Source organism: Giraffa tippelskirchi, chromosome 1 (genome assembly GCF_054371585.1).
Source record: "Giraffa tippelskirchi isolate mGirTip1 chromosome 1, T2T-mGirTip1v1.2.pri, whole genome shotgun sequence".
NCBI classification, from domain to species: Eukaryota; Metazoa; Chordata; class Mammalia; order Artiodactyla; family Giraffidae; genus Giraffa; species Giraffa tippelskirchi.
In genome coordinates, this window is record NC_137275.1 from 183,209,066 (window position 1) to 183,229,309 (window position 20,244).

General features: G+C 38.1%; 1 protein-coding gene across 1 annotated transcript in view; it reads left to right on the top strand.

The window, feature by feature from the left end:
* The window catches only part of LOC145514600 (contactin-associated protein-like 3), a 207,104-nt gene that overhangs the window by 7,346 nt on the left and 179,514 nt on the right, over positions 1-20,244 (top strand). Inside the window, exon 4 of the mRNA XM_081512732.1 lies at positions 14,486-14,596. Coding sequence (XP_081368858.1) covers positions 14,486-14,596 — 111 coding nt within the window. The remainder of the gene's footprint in view (positions 1-14,485; positions 14,597-20,244) is intronic.

Here is a 20,244-nt window from a genome sequence, read left to right on the forward strand (position 1 = left end):
CATTCATACAACTTCATGTTCTTCTTCAATATTGTGTTGACTATTCTGTGTCTTTTGCCACATCATACAAAGTTTGAATAGATTTGGTGATATCCACAAAATAATTTGCTAGAATTATGACTGAGATTGCCTTGAATCTATGATCAAATTGGAAAAAATTATAATCTTGAAAAGATTGAGTATTATTGCCCATGAACATGGAGTATCTCTCCATTTATTGATATTTAGCTTTTCTTTGATTTTATTCATCAGAGTCTTATAGTTTTTGTCAAATTGTGTTGTTCTTTTAGTCATTCAAGTCATGTGTGACTGTATGTGACCTAGGGACTGTAGCCAACCAGGCTTCTCTGTCCATGGAATTCTGCAGGCAAGAATACTGGAGTGGGTAGCTATTTCCTTCTCCAGGGGACTTCATGACCCAGGGGTTGAACCCAGGTCTTCTGCATTGCAGGTGGATTCTTTACCATCTGAGCCACTAAGGGAACCCTTCCTCAAATAGATCTAATACATATTTTGATAGATTTATACCTGAGTATTTTTTATTTTTAGGTGCTAATATAAATGGCAATAAGGAGTTCATGATCTGAGCCACAGTCAGCTCCCAGTCTTGTTTTGCTGATTGTATAGAGCTTCTCCATCTTTGGCTGCAAAGAGTATAATCAATCTGATTTTGGTGTTGGCCATCTGGTGATGTCCATGTGTAGAGTTTTCTCTTGTGTTGTTGGAAGAGGGTGTTTGCTATGACCAGTGCATTCTCCTGGAAAAACTCTATTAGCCTTTGCCCTGCTTCATTCTGTACTCCAAGGCCAAATTTGCCTGTTACTCCAGTTGTTTCTTGACTTCCTACTTTTGAATTCCAGTCCCCTATAATGAAAAGAACATCTTGTTTGGGTGTTAGTTCTAGAAGGTCTTGTAGGTCTTCATAGAACCATTCAACTTCAGCTTCTTCAGCATTACTGGTTGGGGCATAGACTTGGATTACCGTGATATTCAGTGGTTTGCCTTGGAAACGAACAGAGATCATTCTGTCATTTTTGAGATTCATTCTAAGTACTGCATTTTGGACTCTTCTGTTGACTATGATGGCTACTCCATTTCTTCTAAGGGATTCTTGCCCACAGTAGTAGATATAATGGTCATCTGAGTTAAATTCATCCATTCCAGTCCATTTTAGTTTATGGATTCCTAAAATGTTGACATTCACTCTTACCATCTCCTGTTTGACCACTTCCAATTTGCCTTCATTCACAGATCTAACATTCCAGGTTCTTATGCATTATTGCTCTTTACAGCATCAGACCTTGCTACTATCACCAGTCACATCTACAACTGGGTGTTGTTTTTGCTTTGGCTGCATCTCTTCATTCTTTCTGGAGTTATTTCTCCACTGATCTCCAGTAGCATATTGGGCACCTAATGACCTGGGGAGTTCATCTTTCAGTGTCCTATCTTTTTGCCTTTTCATACTGTTCATGGAGTTCTCAAGGCAAGAATACTGAAGTGGTTTGCCATTCCCTTCTCCAGTGGACCACATTTTGTCAGACCTCTCCACCATGACCTGTCCATCTAGGGTGCCCCTACATGGCATGGCTTAGTTTCAATGAGTTAGACAAGGCTGTGGTCCATGTGATTAGATTGGTTAGTTTTCTGGGATTGTGGTTTCAGTCTGTCCGCCCTCTGATGCCCTCTCTCAGTGCCTACAGTCTTACTGGGGTTTCTCTCACCTTGGACGTGGGGTATCTCTTCATGACTGCTCCAGCAAAGCTCAGTCACTGCTCCTTATATTGGTAGTCGGGCATCACCTGTCGCCTACTCTGCCGCTCGTCAATCAAACTCCTTATTGCCAAGTTCAGACTGAAATTGAAGAAAGTAGGGAAAACCACTAGACCATTCAGGTATGACCTAAATCAAATCCCTTGATTATACAATGGAAGTGAGAAATAGATTTAAGGGGCTAGATCTGATAGACAGAACGTCTGATGAACTATGGATGGAGGTTCATGACATTGTACAGGACACAGGGATGAAGACCATCCCCAAGAAAAAGAAATGCAAAAAAGCAAAATGTCTGTCTGAGGAGGCCTTACAAATAGCTATGAAAAGAAGAGAAGCCAAAAGCAAAGGAGAAAATGAAAGATATACCCATTTGAATGCAGAGTTCCAAAGAATAGCAAGGAGAGAGAAGAAAGCCTTCCTCAGCAATCAATGCAAAGAAATAGAGGAAAACAACAGAATGGGAAAGACTAGAGATCACTTTTAAAAAATTAGAGGCATCAAGGGAACATTTCAGGCAAAGATGGGCCCAAAAAGGACAGAAATAGTATGGACCTAACAGAAGCAGAAGATATTAAAAAGAGGTGGCAAGAATACACAGAAGAACAGTACTAAAAAGATCTTCATGACCCAGATAATCATGATGGTGTGATCACTCACCTAGAGCCAGACATCCTGGAATGTGAAGTCAAGTGGGCCTTAGAAAGCATCACTATGAACAAAGCTAGTGGAGGCGATGGAATTCCAGTTGAGCTGTTTCAAATCCTAAAAGATGATGCTGTGAAAGTGCTGACCCCAATATGTCAGCAAATTTGGAAAACTCAGCAGTGGCCACAGGACTGGAAAAGTTCAGTCTTCATTCCGATCCCAAAGAAAGGCAATGCCAAAGAATGCTCAAACTACCGCACAATTGCACTCATCTCACATGTTAGTAAAGTAATGCTCAAAATTCTCCAAGCCAGGATTCAGCAATACGTGAACCATGAACATCCAGATATTCAAGCTGGTTTTAGAAAAGACAGAGGAACCAGAGATCAAATTACTAACACTGGATCATTGAAAAAGCAAGAGAGTTCCAGAAATACATCTTTTTCTGGTCTTTATTGACTATGCCAAAATCTTTGACTGTGTGGATCACAATAAACTGTGGAAAATTCTGAAAGAGATGGAAATACCAGACCACCTGACCTGCCGCTTGAGAAACCTGTATGAAGGTCAGAAAGCACCAGTTCAAACTGGACGTGGAACAACAGACTGGTTCCAAATAGGAAAAGGAGTACATCAAGGCTGTATATTGTCACCCTGCTTATTTAACTTATATGCAGAGTACATCATGAGAAACACTGGGCTGGATAAAGCACAAGCTGGAATCAAGATTGCCGGGAGAAATATCAATAACCTCAGATATGCAGATGACACCATCCTTATGGCAGAAAGTGAAGAACTAAAGAGCCTCCCAATGAAAGTGAAAAGGAGAGTGAAAAAGGTGGCTTAAAACTCAACATTCAGAAAACTAAGATCATGGCATCCAGTCCCATCACTTCATGGCAAATAGATGGGGAAACAGTGGAAACAGTGAGAGACTATTCTTTTGGGCTGCAAAATCACTGGAGATGGTGATTGCAGCCATGAAATTAAAAGACGCTTACTCCTTGGAAAGAAAGCTATGACCAACCTAGACAGTATATTAAAAAGCAGAGACATTACTTTGGGGACAAAGGTCTGTCTAGTCAAGGCTATGGTTTTTCCAGTAGTCTTGTATAGATGTGAGAGGTGGACTGTAAAGAAAGCTGAGTGCTGAAGAATTGATGCTTTTGAACTGTGGTATTGGAGAAGACTCTTGAGAGTCCCTCGGATCACAAGGAGATCCAACCAGTCCATCCTAAAGGAGATCAGTCCTGGATGTTCATTGGAAGGACTGATGTTGAAGCTGAAACTCCAATACTTTGGCGACCTGATGCGAATAGTTGATTCATTGGAAAAGATCCTGATGCTGGGAAAGATTGAAGGCAGGAGGAGAAGGGGATGACAGAAGATGAGATGGCTGGATGGCATCACTGACTCAATAGACATGAGTTTGAGTAGACTCCGGGAGTTAGTGATGATCAGCGAGACCTGGCGTGATGGTCCATGGGTGGCAAAGAGTCAGACATGACTGAGTAACTGAACTGAATTGAACTGAATATAAATGACATTGTGTTTCAGATCCTTAATTCCATTCGTAAATTGGTGGCATATAGAAAGGCAATTGATTTTGCATATTAACCTTGTATCCTTTGACTTTGTTATAACCACTTCTTCGTTCCAGAAGTTCTTTTTTTCTACTCTTTCAGATTTTTTAATAGAGATGATCCTGTCATCCATGAACAAAGACAGATTTTTCCTTCCTAATCTTTATCTTTTTTATTTCCTTTTCTTGTTTAATTGTATTAAATAAGCTTCCAGTAGGATGTGGAAAAGGAGTTGTAAGAGGGAAAATCATTGCCTAATTCTTGATCTTACTGGGAAAGCTTTGAATTTTTCACAAGTAAGTGTAGTGTTAGCTGTAAGTTTTTTGTGTATATTCTTTATCAAGTTGAGGAAGTTCACCTTTATTCCTAGTTTACCAAGAGTTTTTGACATTGATAGGTGTTGGATTTTATCAGATGCTTTTCTACATCTATGCTTGTTGATATGAAGGATTGTATAAATGGATTTTTGAAGGTTAAACCAGCCCTGCATACCTGGGTCAAATTCCACTTGTTTGCAGTATGTAATTATTCTTGTACATTGTTGGATTTGATTGCTAATGTTTTGTTGAGGATTTTGCATTGGTGTTCATGAGAAATATTGGTCTGTAACTTTCTTTCCTTGTAGTATCTGTGACTGTTTTTTATATTGTGGTAATATTGGGCTCATGGAATAGGCATAAATTATTCCCTTGGCTTTTATTTTCTAAAAGGGATTATGGAGACGTGGCATGATTTCTTCCTTAAATGTTTCACAGAATTCACCAGTGAGGCCATCTGGACTTGGTGCTTTCTGCTTTGGAAGGTTACTATTATATTTTTTAAAAAATTATTTGAATTATTGTTCCAAATTCTTTATTAGATATAGACTGTGTTTTCAAGGAATTGGTCCATTTCATCTAGATGATCAAGTTTATGGACACAGAATTTCTCATACTATTCCTTTATTATCCTTTTAATGTCCATGGAATCTGTATTTATGTCCTTTATTTCATTTCAGATGTTCATAAGTTGTGGCTTTTTTTTTTTAATCTAAATTAGTCTGGCCAAAGGCTTTTCAGTTCTATTAATCTTTTGAAGAGTTAGTTGTTGGTTTCATTGACTTTTCTCCATGACTTCCTATTTTCAAATTCATTGATTCCAGCTCTAAGAGGAAGGGTTTTCAAAACTGACTTTTTGTATTAGAGCTGCTGATTTTCTGGAAGTTCAAAATCAGATCACTAGGCAGGAAGTACTTTTTATTAAAAGTACTTACTTAGCTAAATATTCTCTGCCATTTGGATATCAGACTTTGGAATGCACTATTTTATAATTTAAACTTTTCTCAAAAAATATGCAAGGTATTTCATAGATGCAGTGATCTGAAAAAGAAAACTCTACCAGTATGAAACCACTGTGGGGAACATGAGGTATAATTTAATTATAATAGCAATGATTGTTTTGGATTTATACCACAGGCAGCCTAGTAATAGTTTTAATTAATGGGTATTAATTTGCTATGTTGCAGCACTAAAATTAATGACAGGCTGTTCTTGTAGTGTTGCTATTTGATTTACAGTGAAAAGTGAAAATTTCAACCCTGTAGAATAATTTTACATGCAACTTTGAAGTCTAGATTTATTTGTTAAAAGGATCCTAAAGAAGTAAAAGAAGGCTGAACGCTGAAGAACTGACGGTTTTGAAAACTAAGATCATGGCATCCGGTCCCATCGCTTCATGGCAAATAGATGGGGAAACAATGGAAATGGTGAGAGACTTTATTTTTTTGGGCTCCAAAATCACTTCAGATGGTGACTACAGCCATGAAATTAAAAGACACTTACTCCTTGGCATTTTCCAGTAGTCATGTGTGGATGTGAGAATTGAACTATAAAGAAAGCTGAGCGCTGAAGAATTGATGCTTTTGAACTGTGGTGTTGGAGAAGACTCTTGAGAGTCCCTTGGACTGCAAGGAGATCCAACAAGTCCATCCTAAATGAAATCAGTCCTGAATATTCGTTGGAAGGACTGATGTTGAAGCTGAAACTCCAATACTTTGGCCACCTGATGTGAAGAACTGACTCACTGGAAAAGACCCTAATGCTGGGAAAGATTGAGGGTGGGAGGAGAAGGGAACAACAGAGGATGAGATGGTTGGATGGCATCACTGACCCAATGGACATGAGTTTGAGTAGGCTTCAGGAGTTGGTGATGGACAGGTAGGCCTGGGGTGCTGCAGTCCATAGGGTCGCAAAGAGTCGGACATGACTGAACTAAACTGAACTGACAAGCAAGAATCTTCATTAAAGAAAGGAGTGTTTATGACTTGATGAAATGATTATGATGCAAAATTAGGGAGGGAAAGAATATTTATTTGTAAATGAAGGACCAATACTGAAGCTGAAGCTCCAATACTTTGGCTACCTGATGCGAAGAGCTGACTCATTAGAAAAGACCCTGATGCTGGGAAAGGTTGGAAGCAGGAGAAGGGTGAGGCAGAGGACGAAATGGTTGGATGGCATCACTGACTCAATGGACATGAGTTTGAGCAAGCTTCAGGAGATAGTGAAGGACAGGGCAATCTGGTATGCTGCAGTCCATGGGGTCACAGACATGACTGAGGGACTGGACAACAACAAAGAAGTAAAAATAAAAGTGCTTATCTTTGGACTCTGCTAATGGCTAGGCATAACACATATGCATGTGTGAATTAAATAAATTAACCAGGAACATGGTCTAAGGCTCCCTTTCTGACTTTGTTCTGGCAAAGATATAAATATGTTCTACTATTAGAAAAGTAAAAGTGTTAGTTGCTCAGTTGTTTCTGACTCATTGTGACCCCATGAACTGTAGCCCACCATGCTCCTCTGTCTGTGGAATTCTCCAGGCAAGAATACTGGAGTGGGTGACCATTCCCTTCTCCAGAGGATCGTCCCAGCCCAGAGATGGAACCCGGGTCTTCTTCATTGCAAGCATATTCTTTACTGTCTGAGTCACCAAGGATGCTTTACTATGAAAATGCATAACTTATTGGAAAAAGCAAGAAATTAGAAATCACCTCTGCTGTCCTCCACCCTATTTCCTATCAGAGTGGGCATTGAGGGTCATGAAATTAAACAACTGGATCTAGTGTAGTTAGGCAAGCTCATGGCATGCAGAGAGGTGCCAAAGGTGGACCCACATTGGGTAGCTGCAGATATGAACACACTGAGACCTGCTGCAGCACATATTTTTGGGAGCAAGTGGGGGTGGTGGCAGATGAACTGAAGCTGGAAAATTATGCAAGGGTCCCTTGAGTGTCCTGCATGTCAGTCTTATAAGCTTAGAATGTCCTGTAGATTCCAAGGGGTCATCAACTCCTCTGCACTGTGTGTGTAGCTCAGGGCTGGAAATTGGCCAGTGCCCCCAGAACAGTTGGCTAAGTTCAGAACTGGAGTCCAAAGTAGTGAAGACATGGATGGTGAATCTGCATGAAAATGGAACCCCAGTTACGTGGATTAAGCACACCACACTGTCCTTTTCATTCCAGGGAGTAGACTCCATTATGCCATGTTGAGGGGTGAAAAACAAACAACAAACAAACATGCATTTTCTGTGTTGAGGAATTTTTAATCCAGTTCAGAACATAATACACACTGAAAAGATGCCATTAAAATATAGTTGTATATAAACTGGATTTGAAAGTTCTCAGGAAACTAAGAGCATGTATTACTAATGAGCTGTAGTAATCCTAAGAGATCTGTCTGGAACTGTTTTTTTATTTGTGGAGAAGGGTAGATTTAAATAGTTTTAAGAAGTCAATGGCCTGGAAAACACTGGTAAATAGTGGGGGATTAAGCCACTATCCTGGCTATCTGGCTATCCCAGTTGTGCTAAGTTCCAAATTTCTAAGATTTTACCTGGAGAAAAAAATATATGTATAATTTTTAAAAACAGAAGCTGAAATATTGTTTTATAATTTCAGCATAATGCTGTTTTGTTGGCAGAACAAACAATAAGCTATTGATTAAAATGTTACAGTCGATACAAATACTAAGGTAAGGTTTGAGCATTTCATAAGCATTAATTTTTTATATAAGCATAAATGGAGAGAGTAGCATGGATGCATATACAATAACATATGGAAATAGATAGCCAATGGGGATTTGCTGTGAGACTCAGGGAATTCGAAGTGGGGCTCTATAATAATCTAGAGGTTTGGGAATGGGTGGGAGATGGGAGGGAGGTTCAAGAGGGAGGGGACATATGTACACCTATGGTTAATTCATGTTGATATATGACAGAAATCAAACCAATATTATAAACCAATCATCAGTCAATTAAAAATAAATATTGGAAAAAATAAATTAAAATAAAAATAAATTAAAAATAAATATTGGAAAGAAAAATCTAAGTTGAAAAAAAAAAATGTTCCTAGCACTCTGAATCATACATAAATCATGAACAATTATGGTGTGTTCATGTTTTCTGTAAAACACATTACACTGGATCATAATTTCCTTTTGGAGTTCCTAAGCTTTTCTGAGAACCTAACCCTCAGTACAATTGAACTTGAAGGAATAAGTGCGTTTCAAAGTTGAGATTATTTCATAGAATGACTAGCACCACCTGGGAAGCCCTTTCTTATTAACATGAGTGGTTATTACAAAGAGAAATAAACTTACTTTAGCCTATTTAACTGTAATATTATCTATTTTCACTTGTTAATTCCTATAAGTTTATTACTTGTACTCACTTCTTTTTCCTGCCTAGGTGGTAAATAGTTGTGCTTATCAATTGTTTTGCTATTTCATTTGTTAAAAACAATTGTTTATGAATAATTCTTGTAGCTTTGAAGCATTTCAGGATTCACCCTTATTGTGGGATAGTAACAGTATTTATCAGAATATTGATAAGAATGATATTCAGTGGAAATCAAATATTTTTTAATAATTCCAGAAAAAAATTAAATTGGGTCTTTAAAATTTTGTCTCCAGGAATTATAGTATAAAATATAGACATTTCAGATAGAAAACAATAGTTAGAGAGATTTTGGATGGCATCTGAACCTTCACATTGCTTGAATGTAATTTACTTAGAAACACAGTGAATGCACAGAAAGCATATACAGAGTTGCTCTTCTATGTAATGGGACATGGTCATGTTTTTTGATCATGTGCATTCTCAGATTTGACTGTGTGAAATTGAATTGGAACAATTAGGGTTGTAAAGAAAGCTATTACTTTTAAAATTATTTCTCAAAAACAAATATTGCATCACGATAGTGATTACATCTCACTCTTTTTTAAAAAGACTAAGATTCATATGGTTTCTTTTGAAGAAATAATAAAAAATGAAAATATGACTTGGAACTCTGACTGCTGCCTTCTATATCTCTCTACGGAGAAAATGTCCTTATAGACTATTTTGAAGAAGTTTATTCGATGACTTGTGTTACCATACTGAAAGTAATAAAAACAAATACTTTAGTCCTCATAGAAACTCTATAGTTGTGTGATTTCCTTTTGTCCAGTTGTGTGATTCAGTTGTGTAACATCCTCATTGTACAGATGAGATAACTGAGGCTTAGGGAAGGCCACTGACATCCCAATAGTAGGCAGCTTGGTAAATGCCAAACCCACACCCCATCTGGCTCCAGAATCCACACTTGGTCCTCGTTAAGTTTTCAATCCAGTAAGGACAGATCCCAAAATGGTGAGATGAGAAAGATGGGCCTAAGTGGGGAGCATCTGGCCAGACTTAGAAAGAAAGCTGTGCTGGGGTGGGGTGGAAGCTGGGAAAGGAGCAGGCTTGCACAGTTGATGGAAAGAATCCTCACTTAGCCTCAAGCAGCTTTGTGACTTTCAGGAGGTTACTTAGATCCCAGGAACCCCTTTTTTTAAAGGGGAAAATTATGCAGGCTCCATCTCCTCAACAGGCTGTCACCCATGAGAAACTGTTGTGTTAACATTTGAGTTAGCACAGCTGACTATGGATTGTGGATGATCCCCATCTTCTGGAATTCTCTGGAAAATGTCCCAGTAATAATAATGTCCCAGTAATATCTCAACAGCTTTGTACCTATAATGTACACACTCACTATGGGAGATTCTTTGCTCTTCTTTGTGCCATGGATCCTTCTGGCACTTTGCTGAAGCTGTGACCTCTTTTCAGAGCAGTGCTTGTAAATGCATAAAATGTATACATCTGGTTACAAAGTAAATAGTTATATTGAGATGCTGATATCAACATATTAGAAATTATAATATGTCTTCTTAATTATTGGAGCATTAAATAACAAGATCTAGTGGTGATTTTAATAAATACTTTTATTTTGAAGTAAGGAGGACCATAAACAATATTTCTAGGTACCTGTAACTTATGTTGGTAACAAATGCATGGCACTAGTGAATACAGTCTCTTTTGTCTACATTTGTGATTGAAGAATATGCTAAAATTGAGCTAGAGGTTAGTGCAAATAAAGATGTAATTTTTTCTATTCATCTTAACAGATCTGCTAAATCATATCTGTACTGCATGTTCTTAAGAACCCTTGAACTGTGCTGTTCAGTGTTTCAAGTTCTATGAAAAACCCTCCTAGGATTTTGATTGAACTTCTAATGAATCTTCAGTTCAAACAAGGGAAAACCGATATCTTAGAAATACTGTCTTCCTAAATGTGATCATTGTAGTCTGAGCTTATGTAGTTATTCTTTAATATCTTTCAGTACAATTTTTATCATAATCTCCATAAATGTCTTGCAAAGTCTGTAAGATTCATTCTTAGGTATTTTATGTGTTTTGCTACCATTTGCTATTCTATTTAATTTATTTTCTAACTATGAATAAGTTTAGAAATGTAATCAGCTTTTTTTTTTGATTTATTTATTTTAGTTGGGGACTGATTACTTTACAATATTGTAGTGGGTTTTGCCATATATTGACATGAATCAGCCATGGGTTTACATGTGTTCCCCATCCTGAACCCCCCTCCCACCTCCCTCCCCATCCCATCCCTCTGGGTCATCCCATTGCCCCAGCCCTGAGCGTTTGTCTCATGCATCGAACCTGGAATGGTGTTCTGTTTCACATATGATACTATACATGTTTCAATGTTATTCTCTCAGAACGTCCCACCCTCACCTTCTCCCTCAGAGTCCATAAGACTGTTAATCAGCTATTGTATAAGGAAATATGAAGCTAGCCCATGACTTTCAGAATTTCTACCTGTATAATTATAACATCTAGAAATGATAACAGTTCCTTTTTTCCCACCAATTGTGTGCTTTTATTTAAAAAATTTTTTTTTATGTCCTAATAGGACTTTTAGTGTAGTGTTCAATAGAAACTGTGGTTAAGGTGTTCTTTCTGACTTTCAGGAAGTCCTTTTAATATTTTCCCATTGAGGAGTATTGTGTCAGAGCCAATTTTTAACAGCTATCAAGACCTAATCATTAATTTTCAGTGAATTTTGTATGAAAATGCAATCATTATAAAATTAAATTACTTATTAACTTAATAATTAATTAAATTAGCATAATAAAGTAAATCACATAAAAACAATACATTCTGAAATTTTGACACTTCTTACTTTATTTTATGGCACCTTTATTTCAGTTCAGTTCAGTCACTCAGTCATGTCCAACTCTTTGTGACCCCATGGACTGCAGCACGCCAGGCCTCCCTCTCTATCACCAACTCCTGGAGCCTACTCAAACTCATGTCCATTGAGTCAGTGATGCCATCCAACAATCTCATCCCCAGTCATCCCCTTCTCATCCTGCCTTCAATCTTTCCCAACATCAGGGTCTTTTCAAATGAGTCAGTTCTTTGCATCAGGTGGCCAAAGTATTGGAGTTTCAGCTTCAGCATCAGTCCTTCCAATGAATATTCAGGACTGATTTCCTTTAGGATGGACTGGTTGGATCTCCTTGCAGTCCAAGGGACTCTCAAGAGTCTTCTCCAACACCAAAGTTCAAAAGCATCAATTCTTCAGCACTCAGCTTTCTTTATAGTCCAACTCTCACATCCATACGTGACTACTGGAAAAACCATAGCCTTGACTAGACAGACATTTGTTGGCAAAGTAATGTCTCTACTTTTTAATATACTGTCTAGGTTGGTCATAGCTTTCCTTCCAATGAGTAAGCCTCTTTTAATTTCATGGCTGCAATCACCATCTCCAGTGATTTTGGAGCCCCAAAAAATAAATCCTCTCACTGTTTCCATTGTTACCCCATCTATTTGGCATGAAGTGATGGGACCAGATGCCATGTTCTTAGTTTTCTGAATGTTGAGTTTTAAGCCACCTTTTTCACTCTCCTTTTCACTTTCATCAAGAGGCTCTTTAGTTCTTCTTCACTTTCTGCCATAAGGATGGTGTCATCTGCATATCTGAGGTTATTGATATTTCTCCCGGCAATCTGGATTCCAGCTTGTGCTTCCTCCAGCCCAGTGTTTCTCATGATGTACTCTGCATATAAGTTAAATAAGCAGGGTGACAATATACAGCCTTGACGTACTCCTTTTCCTATTTGGAACCAGTCTGTTGTTCCATGTCCAGTTCTAACTATTGCTTCTTGACCTGCATACAGGTTTCTCAAGAGACAGGTCAGATGGTCTGGTATTCCCATCTCTTTCAGAATTTTCCACAGTTTATTGTGATCCACACAGTCAAGGCTTTGGCATAGTCAATAAAGCAGAAATAGATGTTTCTCTGGAACTCTCTTGCTTTTTTGATGATCCAGAGGATGTTGGCAATTTGATCTCTGGTTCCTCTAACTTTTCTAAATCCAGCTTAAACATCTGGAAGTTCATGGTTCACGTATTGCTGAAGCCTGGCTCAGAGAATTTTGAGCATTACTTCACTAGTGTGTGAGTTGAGTGCAATTGTGCAGTAGTTTGAGCGTTCTTTGGCATTTCCTTTCTTTGGGATTGGAATGAAGACTGATCTTTTCCAGTCCTGTGGCCACTGCTGAGTTTTCCAGATTTGCTTGCATATCGAGTGCAGCACTTTCACAGCATCATCTTTGAGGATTTGAAATAGCTCAACTGGAATGCCATCACCTCCACTAGCTTTGTTTGTAGTGATGCTTCCTAAGGCCCACTTGACTTCACACTCCAGGATGTCTGGCTCTAGGTGAGTGATCACACCATCGTGATTATCTGGGTCATGAAAATCTTTTTTGTACAGTTCTTCTGTGTATTCTTGCCACCTCTTAATATCTTCTGCTTCTGTTAGGTCCATACCATTTCTGTCCTTTTTGAGCCCATCTTTGCATGAAATGTTCCCTTGGTATCTCTAATTTTCTTGAAGAGATCTCTAGTCTTTCCCATTCTATTGTTTTCCTCTATTTCTTTGCACTGATCACTGAGGAAGCCTTTCTTCTCTTTCCTTGCTATTCTTTGGAACTCTGCATTCAAGTGGGTATATCTTCCCTTTTCTCCTTTGCTTTTGGCTTCTCTTCTTTTCACAGCTATTTGTAAGGCCTCCTCAGACAGCCATTTTGCTTTTTTGCATTTCTTTTCCTTGGGGATGGTCTCCATCCCCGTGTCCTATACAATGTCATGAACCTCCATCCATAGTTCATCAGGCACTCTGTGTATCAGATCTAGTCCTTTAAATCTATTTCTCACTTCCACTGTATAATCATAAGTGATTTGATTTAGGTCATACCTGAATGGTCTAGTGGTTTTCCCTACTTTCTTCAATTTAAGTCTGAATTTGGCAATAAAGGGTTCATGATCTGAGCCACAGTCAGCTCCCAGTCTTGTTTTTGCTGATTGTATAGAGCTTCTCCATCTTTGGCTGCAAAGAATATAATCAATCTGATTTCAGTGTTGACCATCTGATGATTTCCATGTGTAGAGTCTTCTCTTGTGTTTTTGGAAGAGGGTGTTTGCTGCTTTATTTTATGGCATCTTACTGTTATCTAATCTCTTGAGGTTATTTACAAACCTTGAATCTGCATGGTGAAAATGCTATATAATGAGGTAATACATGCATTCTCTTTCCATCTTCATGATTACTGACATCACATTGATAGCCTTGAATTGGCCACAGTATAAGTATTTACACCAGTGTTTTTGTTTTCTAGTTGGTGAATTGTATCTGACTCTTTAGTGACTCCATATATTGTAACTCCTCTGTCTGTGGGATTTGCCAGGCCAGAATACTGCAGTGGGTTGCCATTTCCTCCTCCAGGGAATCTTCCTGACCGAGAGATCGAACCCAAGTCTCTTGCTTGGCAGTAGGAACAATATACACCATGCAGAAGTGACAAATGCTACCCCTCAGCCTGATGTTCAACATTTACTACTAAACCTCTGATCAAGACTAATGTTTACTACAGGCTCTAGCGCTTTCCTAGCCTGTTGATTAAAGGAAAGGAAATTAAGGATGAAAAATGGAGAGTGGGAGGGGAATGCGAAGGAAATGAAAGTAAAAGGGAAGGAAGAAGACAGGAAGAGAAGACAGAAAAGCGTCAATCAATGTGTTAACCAGAATGTGGTGTTTTTCCCCCCAGATAACTGTGATGCTCCTCTGGCGTCCTCCTTGCCCCGGGCTTCCTTCAGCAGTTCCTCAGAGCTGTCTAGTAGCCATGGCCCTGGCTTTGCAAGTCTTAATCGCAGGGATGGTGAGTCTGAAACTGTTTGCTTGTTCATCTACCTTTTTAGTTTTAGAGCAGGTTATAGAAGGGTGACTAATCAAGTGTGCTGGTCAGGAATAACTAAAACAACACATGAAGAGCCAGAGTCACAGCCACTGGGGAAAACTGAATAGGCCACTGCACATGTCTGTGAGATGTGAAGCTGCCATAGGATATGATGGGAAAATGACTTCATCCCAGGATTTGGCCTGAGGAGACCAGGTGAAGGCTGCTACTGAAAATAAAGATCCCCTTCCTATTAGTGGGAAAGGAGTTAGTGACTTATTTTTTGGAGAGATATTCATCCACTTTTGCTACTTGAACGTTGTTGAGTAAATTACTTTTTCTGTTGCACAAATATTAATTCAGTGGATTAAATACATGAATACATACACGTAAAGCTCAAATGTTTTGATATTATTTTAAGAGATAGATTTTTTAAGTGAAAGATTTATCCAGAAAGTAAAAGTTAAAATTAACTGTCTCATGTAAACACACTGCTGTAAACTCTGGAAATACTACTAGGGGATTGACTGTGTTTCTCCCTCTTTGACATTTTCTAAGATCAGCGTTTAAGTCTAGCTTGAATTTACTGTGTCCTTAAGAATCAAATTCCGAAATCTAGTAAGTGATCAATAAATGGGCAGGGAAAAGTAAGAAAACAGGTGAAGAAATTCATTGAGCTCATGGTGGGAAGGCATGTCTGTTAATTGCCCACCTTCATGAACTTTGCCCAGGAAAAGGCATTTTATGGGCAGATATTTACTCCTCAAAGCATTATTCATAAACTAGATTTCAATGAGATCAGTTAAATTATCAAATTACCCATTTTTGGTCTAATGGTTACTCTAATATCAGCTTATCATATAAACTTTCCAGTGGTTGCCCTAAAATTGTGAAACCTAAATAAGCCATATTTAATTAGTTTAAAGAAGCTCAAGTTTTAAGAAGCTCAAGCTTGCGTGTTGTGTTTCAAATTTGCATATGTAGAATATCTTTATGATTCAGGACTCTACTACTGTCAGTATGGTAGCACTGGAAAGTTTATAAATATTAGAAGGGAAAATCCTGAAGTTTAAGATGAACTTATTTCTATTATATTTTATTAAAAAATTAGTAATTCAGAGTATGATAAGCCATCATTATAAAATGCTAAGTACAAAGCTTATCTTCTATATTTAAACTACTCTCTTTGCAAATTTAAAATTAATTAAAGAGAGTGGCAATCAGCTAATGAGGTTTTTTTTTTCCAATGGTTGTTGCTACTCTGATTGCATATAGTGTAGATTTCTCTAAATATTTCTAGATGCTACCACCTGATTTCAGACCCGTTTCTAAAGCATGCTTTAGATAGCACAATTTATCAATATTCCTTTTAAAGGATTATTTATGTGTGTTTTCTTTTAAAAGTCAGCATCTTGGAGTTTTTTTTTTTTTTGGCATTTCCTTTGTCTTGGTGAATGCTGGAGAACATATTAGTTCACTTTAGATTATTGTGATGTAAAATATGGATAGTATAAAATGTGGATGAGCAGAATGAGCATAATGATGATGATTCTTCATATACAGTAGTTTTAGCTTTTTAAAAATATTTTGTGTATGATCTAGCAATGAAAATCATGTTGGACTCCCTGATATATGGTTAAAATTCCCTTGGTCTATGTTATGATATTCGCAGGTTTTAAAAAAGGTGGCCTGTCTTACATTCCTAGCTTCTTATATTGCCCAGAAGTCACTGAACTTTTAGAATGTTCATTAGAATTAGAAATGCCTCCAATATTACAGCTTCCACCAAGAGCTTTATACATAATAACCCATCACTTCATATACCTGATATATAAGGGTGATAAGAGAATAATCTATGTATAACTTTTGATTGTGTGTGTGTATCTATATATCTATAAATTTGACCCCCTGTATAAACCAAAGTCAAAAAACTTCAAAATTGAAGGTATCTGATGATTTTAAAGTACATCACTGATTCAACACATAATAGTACTGATTTATTAGAATTTATTGCACATTTAATGCTTTTCATTTTATATATTTTTTGCTTTCACATTTTATTTATGTATTTATTTCATTTTCTATTAATTTATGAAAAGGAGTAAACTATTTATTAGAGAAGACTTTACAATAAATAGAAAAAAGAGGTCTGTGAAGGATATTAAGAGAGATGAGCAGAGAAGTCAGGGTAGATCCACATGTTTCCAGGGACAGACAGAATCCAAGCAGAGAGTCTAATCATATTGGCTGCTTTTGTTTCCATTAAGTTGATATTTCCTAGAATTATGTTACCAAATATTTTTCATAAAAATATTGCTGAAATCTGTATATCCTAAATAAGAATGTTGTAATATGACTTCCTTTTTTTTCTTCTAAAAAATCTCCTAAGGAAACTTTATCCAGTTCATCCAAGTTTTTCCAGACGAAAGTTAAAAAAACAAAACCCAAACCAAAGACTATATTAGGGTAAACCATGCTGGACTTCCATTCTGTATCTTGCATATACAAATAGCCTTTTGTTTTTACAATTATTGTTACTCCTCAGACTGGCTCTGTAGCATTTCAGATGTTGCTTTCCAGCATTGCTGTGTTCTCTTTAGTCATGTGATCTGTAAACACAGGTGTGATGGTGAAATGTGTGGTTCTGACCAGAAGCTAAATGAAGTTGATTAGAAAGAAGTGTACACACATTTGGGCTTCCCTGGTGGCTCAGCAGATAAAGAATTCACCTGCAGTGCAGGAGATCCCAGTTCAATTCCTGGGTTGGAAAGATCCCCTGGAGAAGAGGATAGGCTACCCATTCCAGTATTCTTGAGCTTCCCTGGTGGCTCAGATGGTAAAGAATCTGCCTGCAATGCAGGAGACCTGGATTCGATCCCTGGGATGTGAAGATTCCCCTGGAGGAGGGCATGGCAACCTACTCCAGCATTCTTGTTGCAAGAAGGGGGACTCCTTCCAGGGCCCGAAAGTGGGCTCTTGTCTAACACTCAGAATTAAATTGTCCAAGGAGACACATGTGCTGATAAAGCAAGAGATTTTATTGGGAAGGGGTGCCCGGGTAGAGAGCAGTAGGATAAGGGAACCTGGGAGAACTGCTGTCACATGGCTTGCAGCCTCGGGTTTTATGGTGATGGGATTAGTTTCCGGGTTGTCTTTGGCCAATCATTTTGACTCAGAGTCCTTCCTGGTGGCACATACATTGCTCAGCCAAGATGGATGCCAGCAAGAAGGATTCCGGGAGGTGGCTGGACACGTGCTGTCACCTTTTGACCTTTCCCGAACTCTTCCTGTTGGTGGTGGCTTATTAGTTCTGTGTTCCTTACCAGGACCTCCTGTTGTAAAACAACTTATGCAAATATCTACTGTGGTGCCTGGCCAGGGTGGGCAGTTTCAGGCAGTGTGCTTCCCCTATCATTCTTGTCTGGAGAATCCCCATGGACAAAAGAGCCTGGCAGGCTATAGTCCATGAGATCCCAAAGAGTCGGACACAACTGAGCAACCAAGCACAGCAGCATACACACATTTTGTTTGAGGCCGATAGCTCGGTTTCTCTGTACACTGGTGCTGAATTGAATCTAAGAGACAGAGTTTGGGGTGAAGTGGTAAAGGATAGCTTTATTACTTGCCAGGCAAAGTGGGCCACAGTGGGATTAATGCTTTTAAAATCATGTGTCCACACTTTGGAAAGATAATGAGAGTTTTTATAGCAATTTTTCAAAGAGGATGTGATCAGCTCATGGACGTTCTTCTGATGGTTTGGTGATGAGGTAAATAGGAGTCAACCTTCAGGTCCAACTGGCCTGGGGTCTCCAGGGTTGTGGGCAGCATACTGTCATTAATCGTTAACTTCTCCCAACTCAAGGCAGCTTCAATATCTGCAAAATAGCTCAAAGATATTGTTGTGTATATCCATTGATGGGGAAAGAGGACCTTGTCCAAAGGCTGCTCTTGACTGTTTCTTCCTGGTCTCACATCCCTCCGTTCCCTAATTAACAACTGCATGAATCTGCCCATTGGAACTCAGGGGAGGTCATAGAGGCTGAATGAAGGCTGTTTCCTGTAATCAAAGAAATGAGGGACATAAAAAGTTGTGCCCAGGAGCCCCATAGGGCCCTGCATGGTATCATGTTCTTTTTTGTTTCTCCAAAATGCTTGCATAAACCATCATTCCCAGAAAGAGGAACCACTCTATTCATGGCCCAGATGCTGAAATTCATGCACTCTACTGCGGCAAGCCGCTTGTCAGTGACAGCGCAAATGAGATTGCTTCAAATTTAACTTGATCAAAAATGACATTTCAGATTGCTATATTGTGTATTGCCAACAGAAAGTAGATGGAAACAAGCTGAAATGACTGGATGTTTTCTTTTCTCTTTGTAATTCTTCACCTTTCTCATATTGAGACATTGATCCTGTTTCCTCAAAATAGACATGTATTTTGGTGGAGCCAAGAAAGATTTTTGTCTAAAGTTCCAATACAGTGAATGACTAAGCATTTTAGAACTATTCTCAGTTTTAAGATGCTTATTTTTCAAGTTAGGAAGTACATTTACTAGTACAACTTAATGCTGTAGGTTTTAGCAGAAAATAAAGACGTATGATTACATTAGGAGAAAATGCTTAGACCTGGGCATTAGATAGTGAACATTTTATTATAACCTGCAATGTCTGATTATTTGGATTCTGCAGTATCCCAAATAAGATATGATACAAAATTCACTCTTTGTTACAACAAAGTTTAAAAGAAATGGAAAGCGTGAATAATAATTTAAAATGTCTAAAAGTATGTCAATTCCTGATATAAATCAGAATATTACATCAAAAATTTCTGATGCAAATCTTATAATAACTTTCCCCTTATATTTTTACATAGAATCATAGTTCTCAAATATTCCTATCTTTTATTCACTGACTAGAAGCCTGGTAGAACTGGACAGTATTCCCAAATACTAGTCTGATCAAATTGCCATAAAAGAGCTTGTGAATCAAATTTTTATAGATATAGGAATGTACTGGGAAATTTTTGCCTCTGGATGTCAGATTTTGCATTCTGTTTGTCTGTGCTTCTAAAAGTTTTTAGACCGATTAGGGCCAATAAACATTTTTTCTTGAAGCCACCATTTTTTTCTGTTGTTATTATTATTTTTTAAACAAGTGATCCTGCAGATGCACTGTGGTTGTTGAGTGCAAGGAATAAGCCAAGTGTAATAGCATCTGTGAAATACATCCGCATACTAAAGCCTGGGCAGCACTGTCCTGAAAACCATGTAACTTTATTAAATCACAGCTCCTCTAAATGCATGATTGTAGGGACTTCCTTGGGATCCAATGATTTACTCATGCTTCTAATACAGGAGACTTAGGTTCGGTCCCTGGTCAGGGAACCAAGATCTCGCATGCTATGGAGCGAGGCCAAATAAATAAATAAATAAATAAAATAATAAAATGCATGTTAGTAGCATAAGGGAGGAGAAACCATCAAATCCCAGGGTTCATACAGACTGGGCCATAGAGTTGTCACATGGAATTGCACAGAACTCATCTTTTCTGATTCTTCCATGGTCCTTTTCAAGATCTAGAGTCTTCAGTTTACCCCCACAGAACCTAAGACACTAAATGACACAAACCAG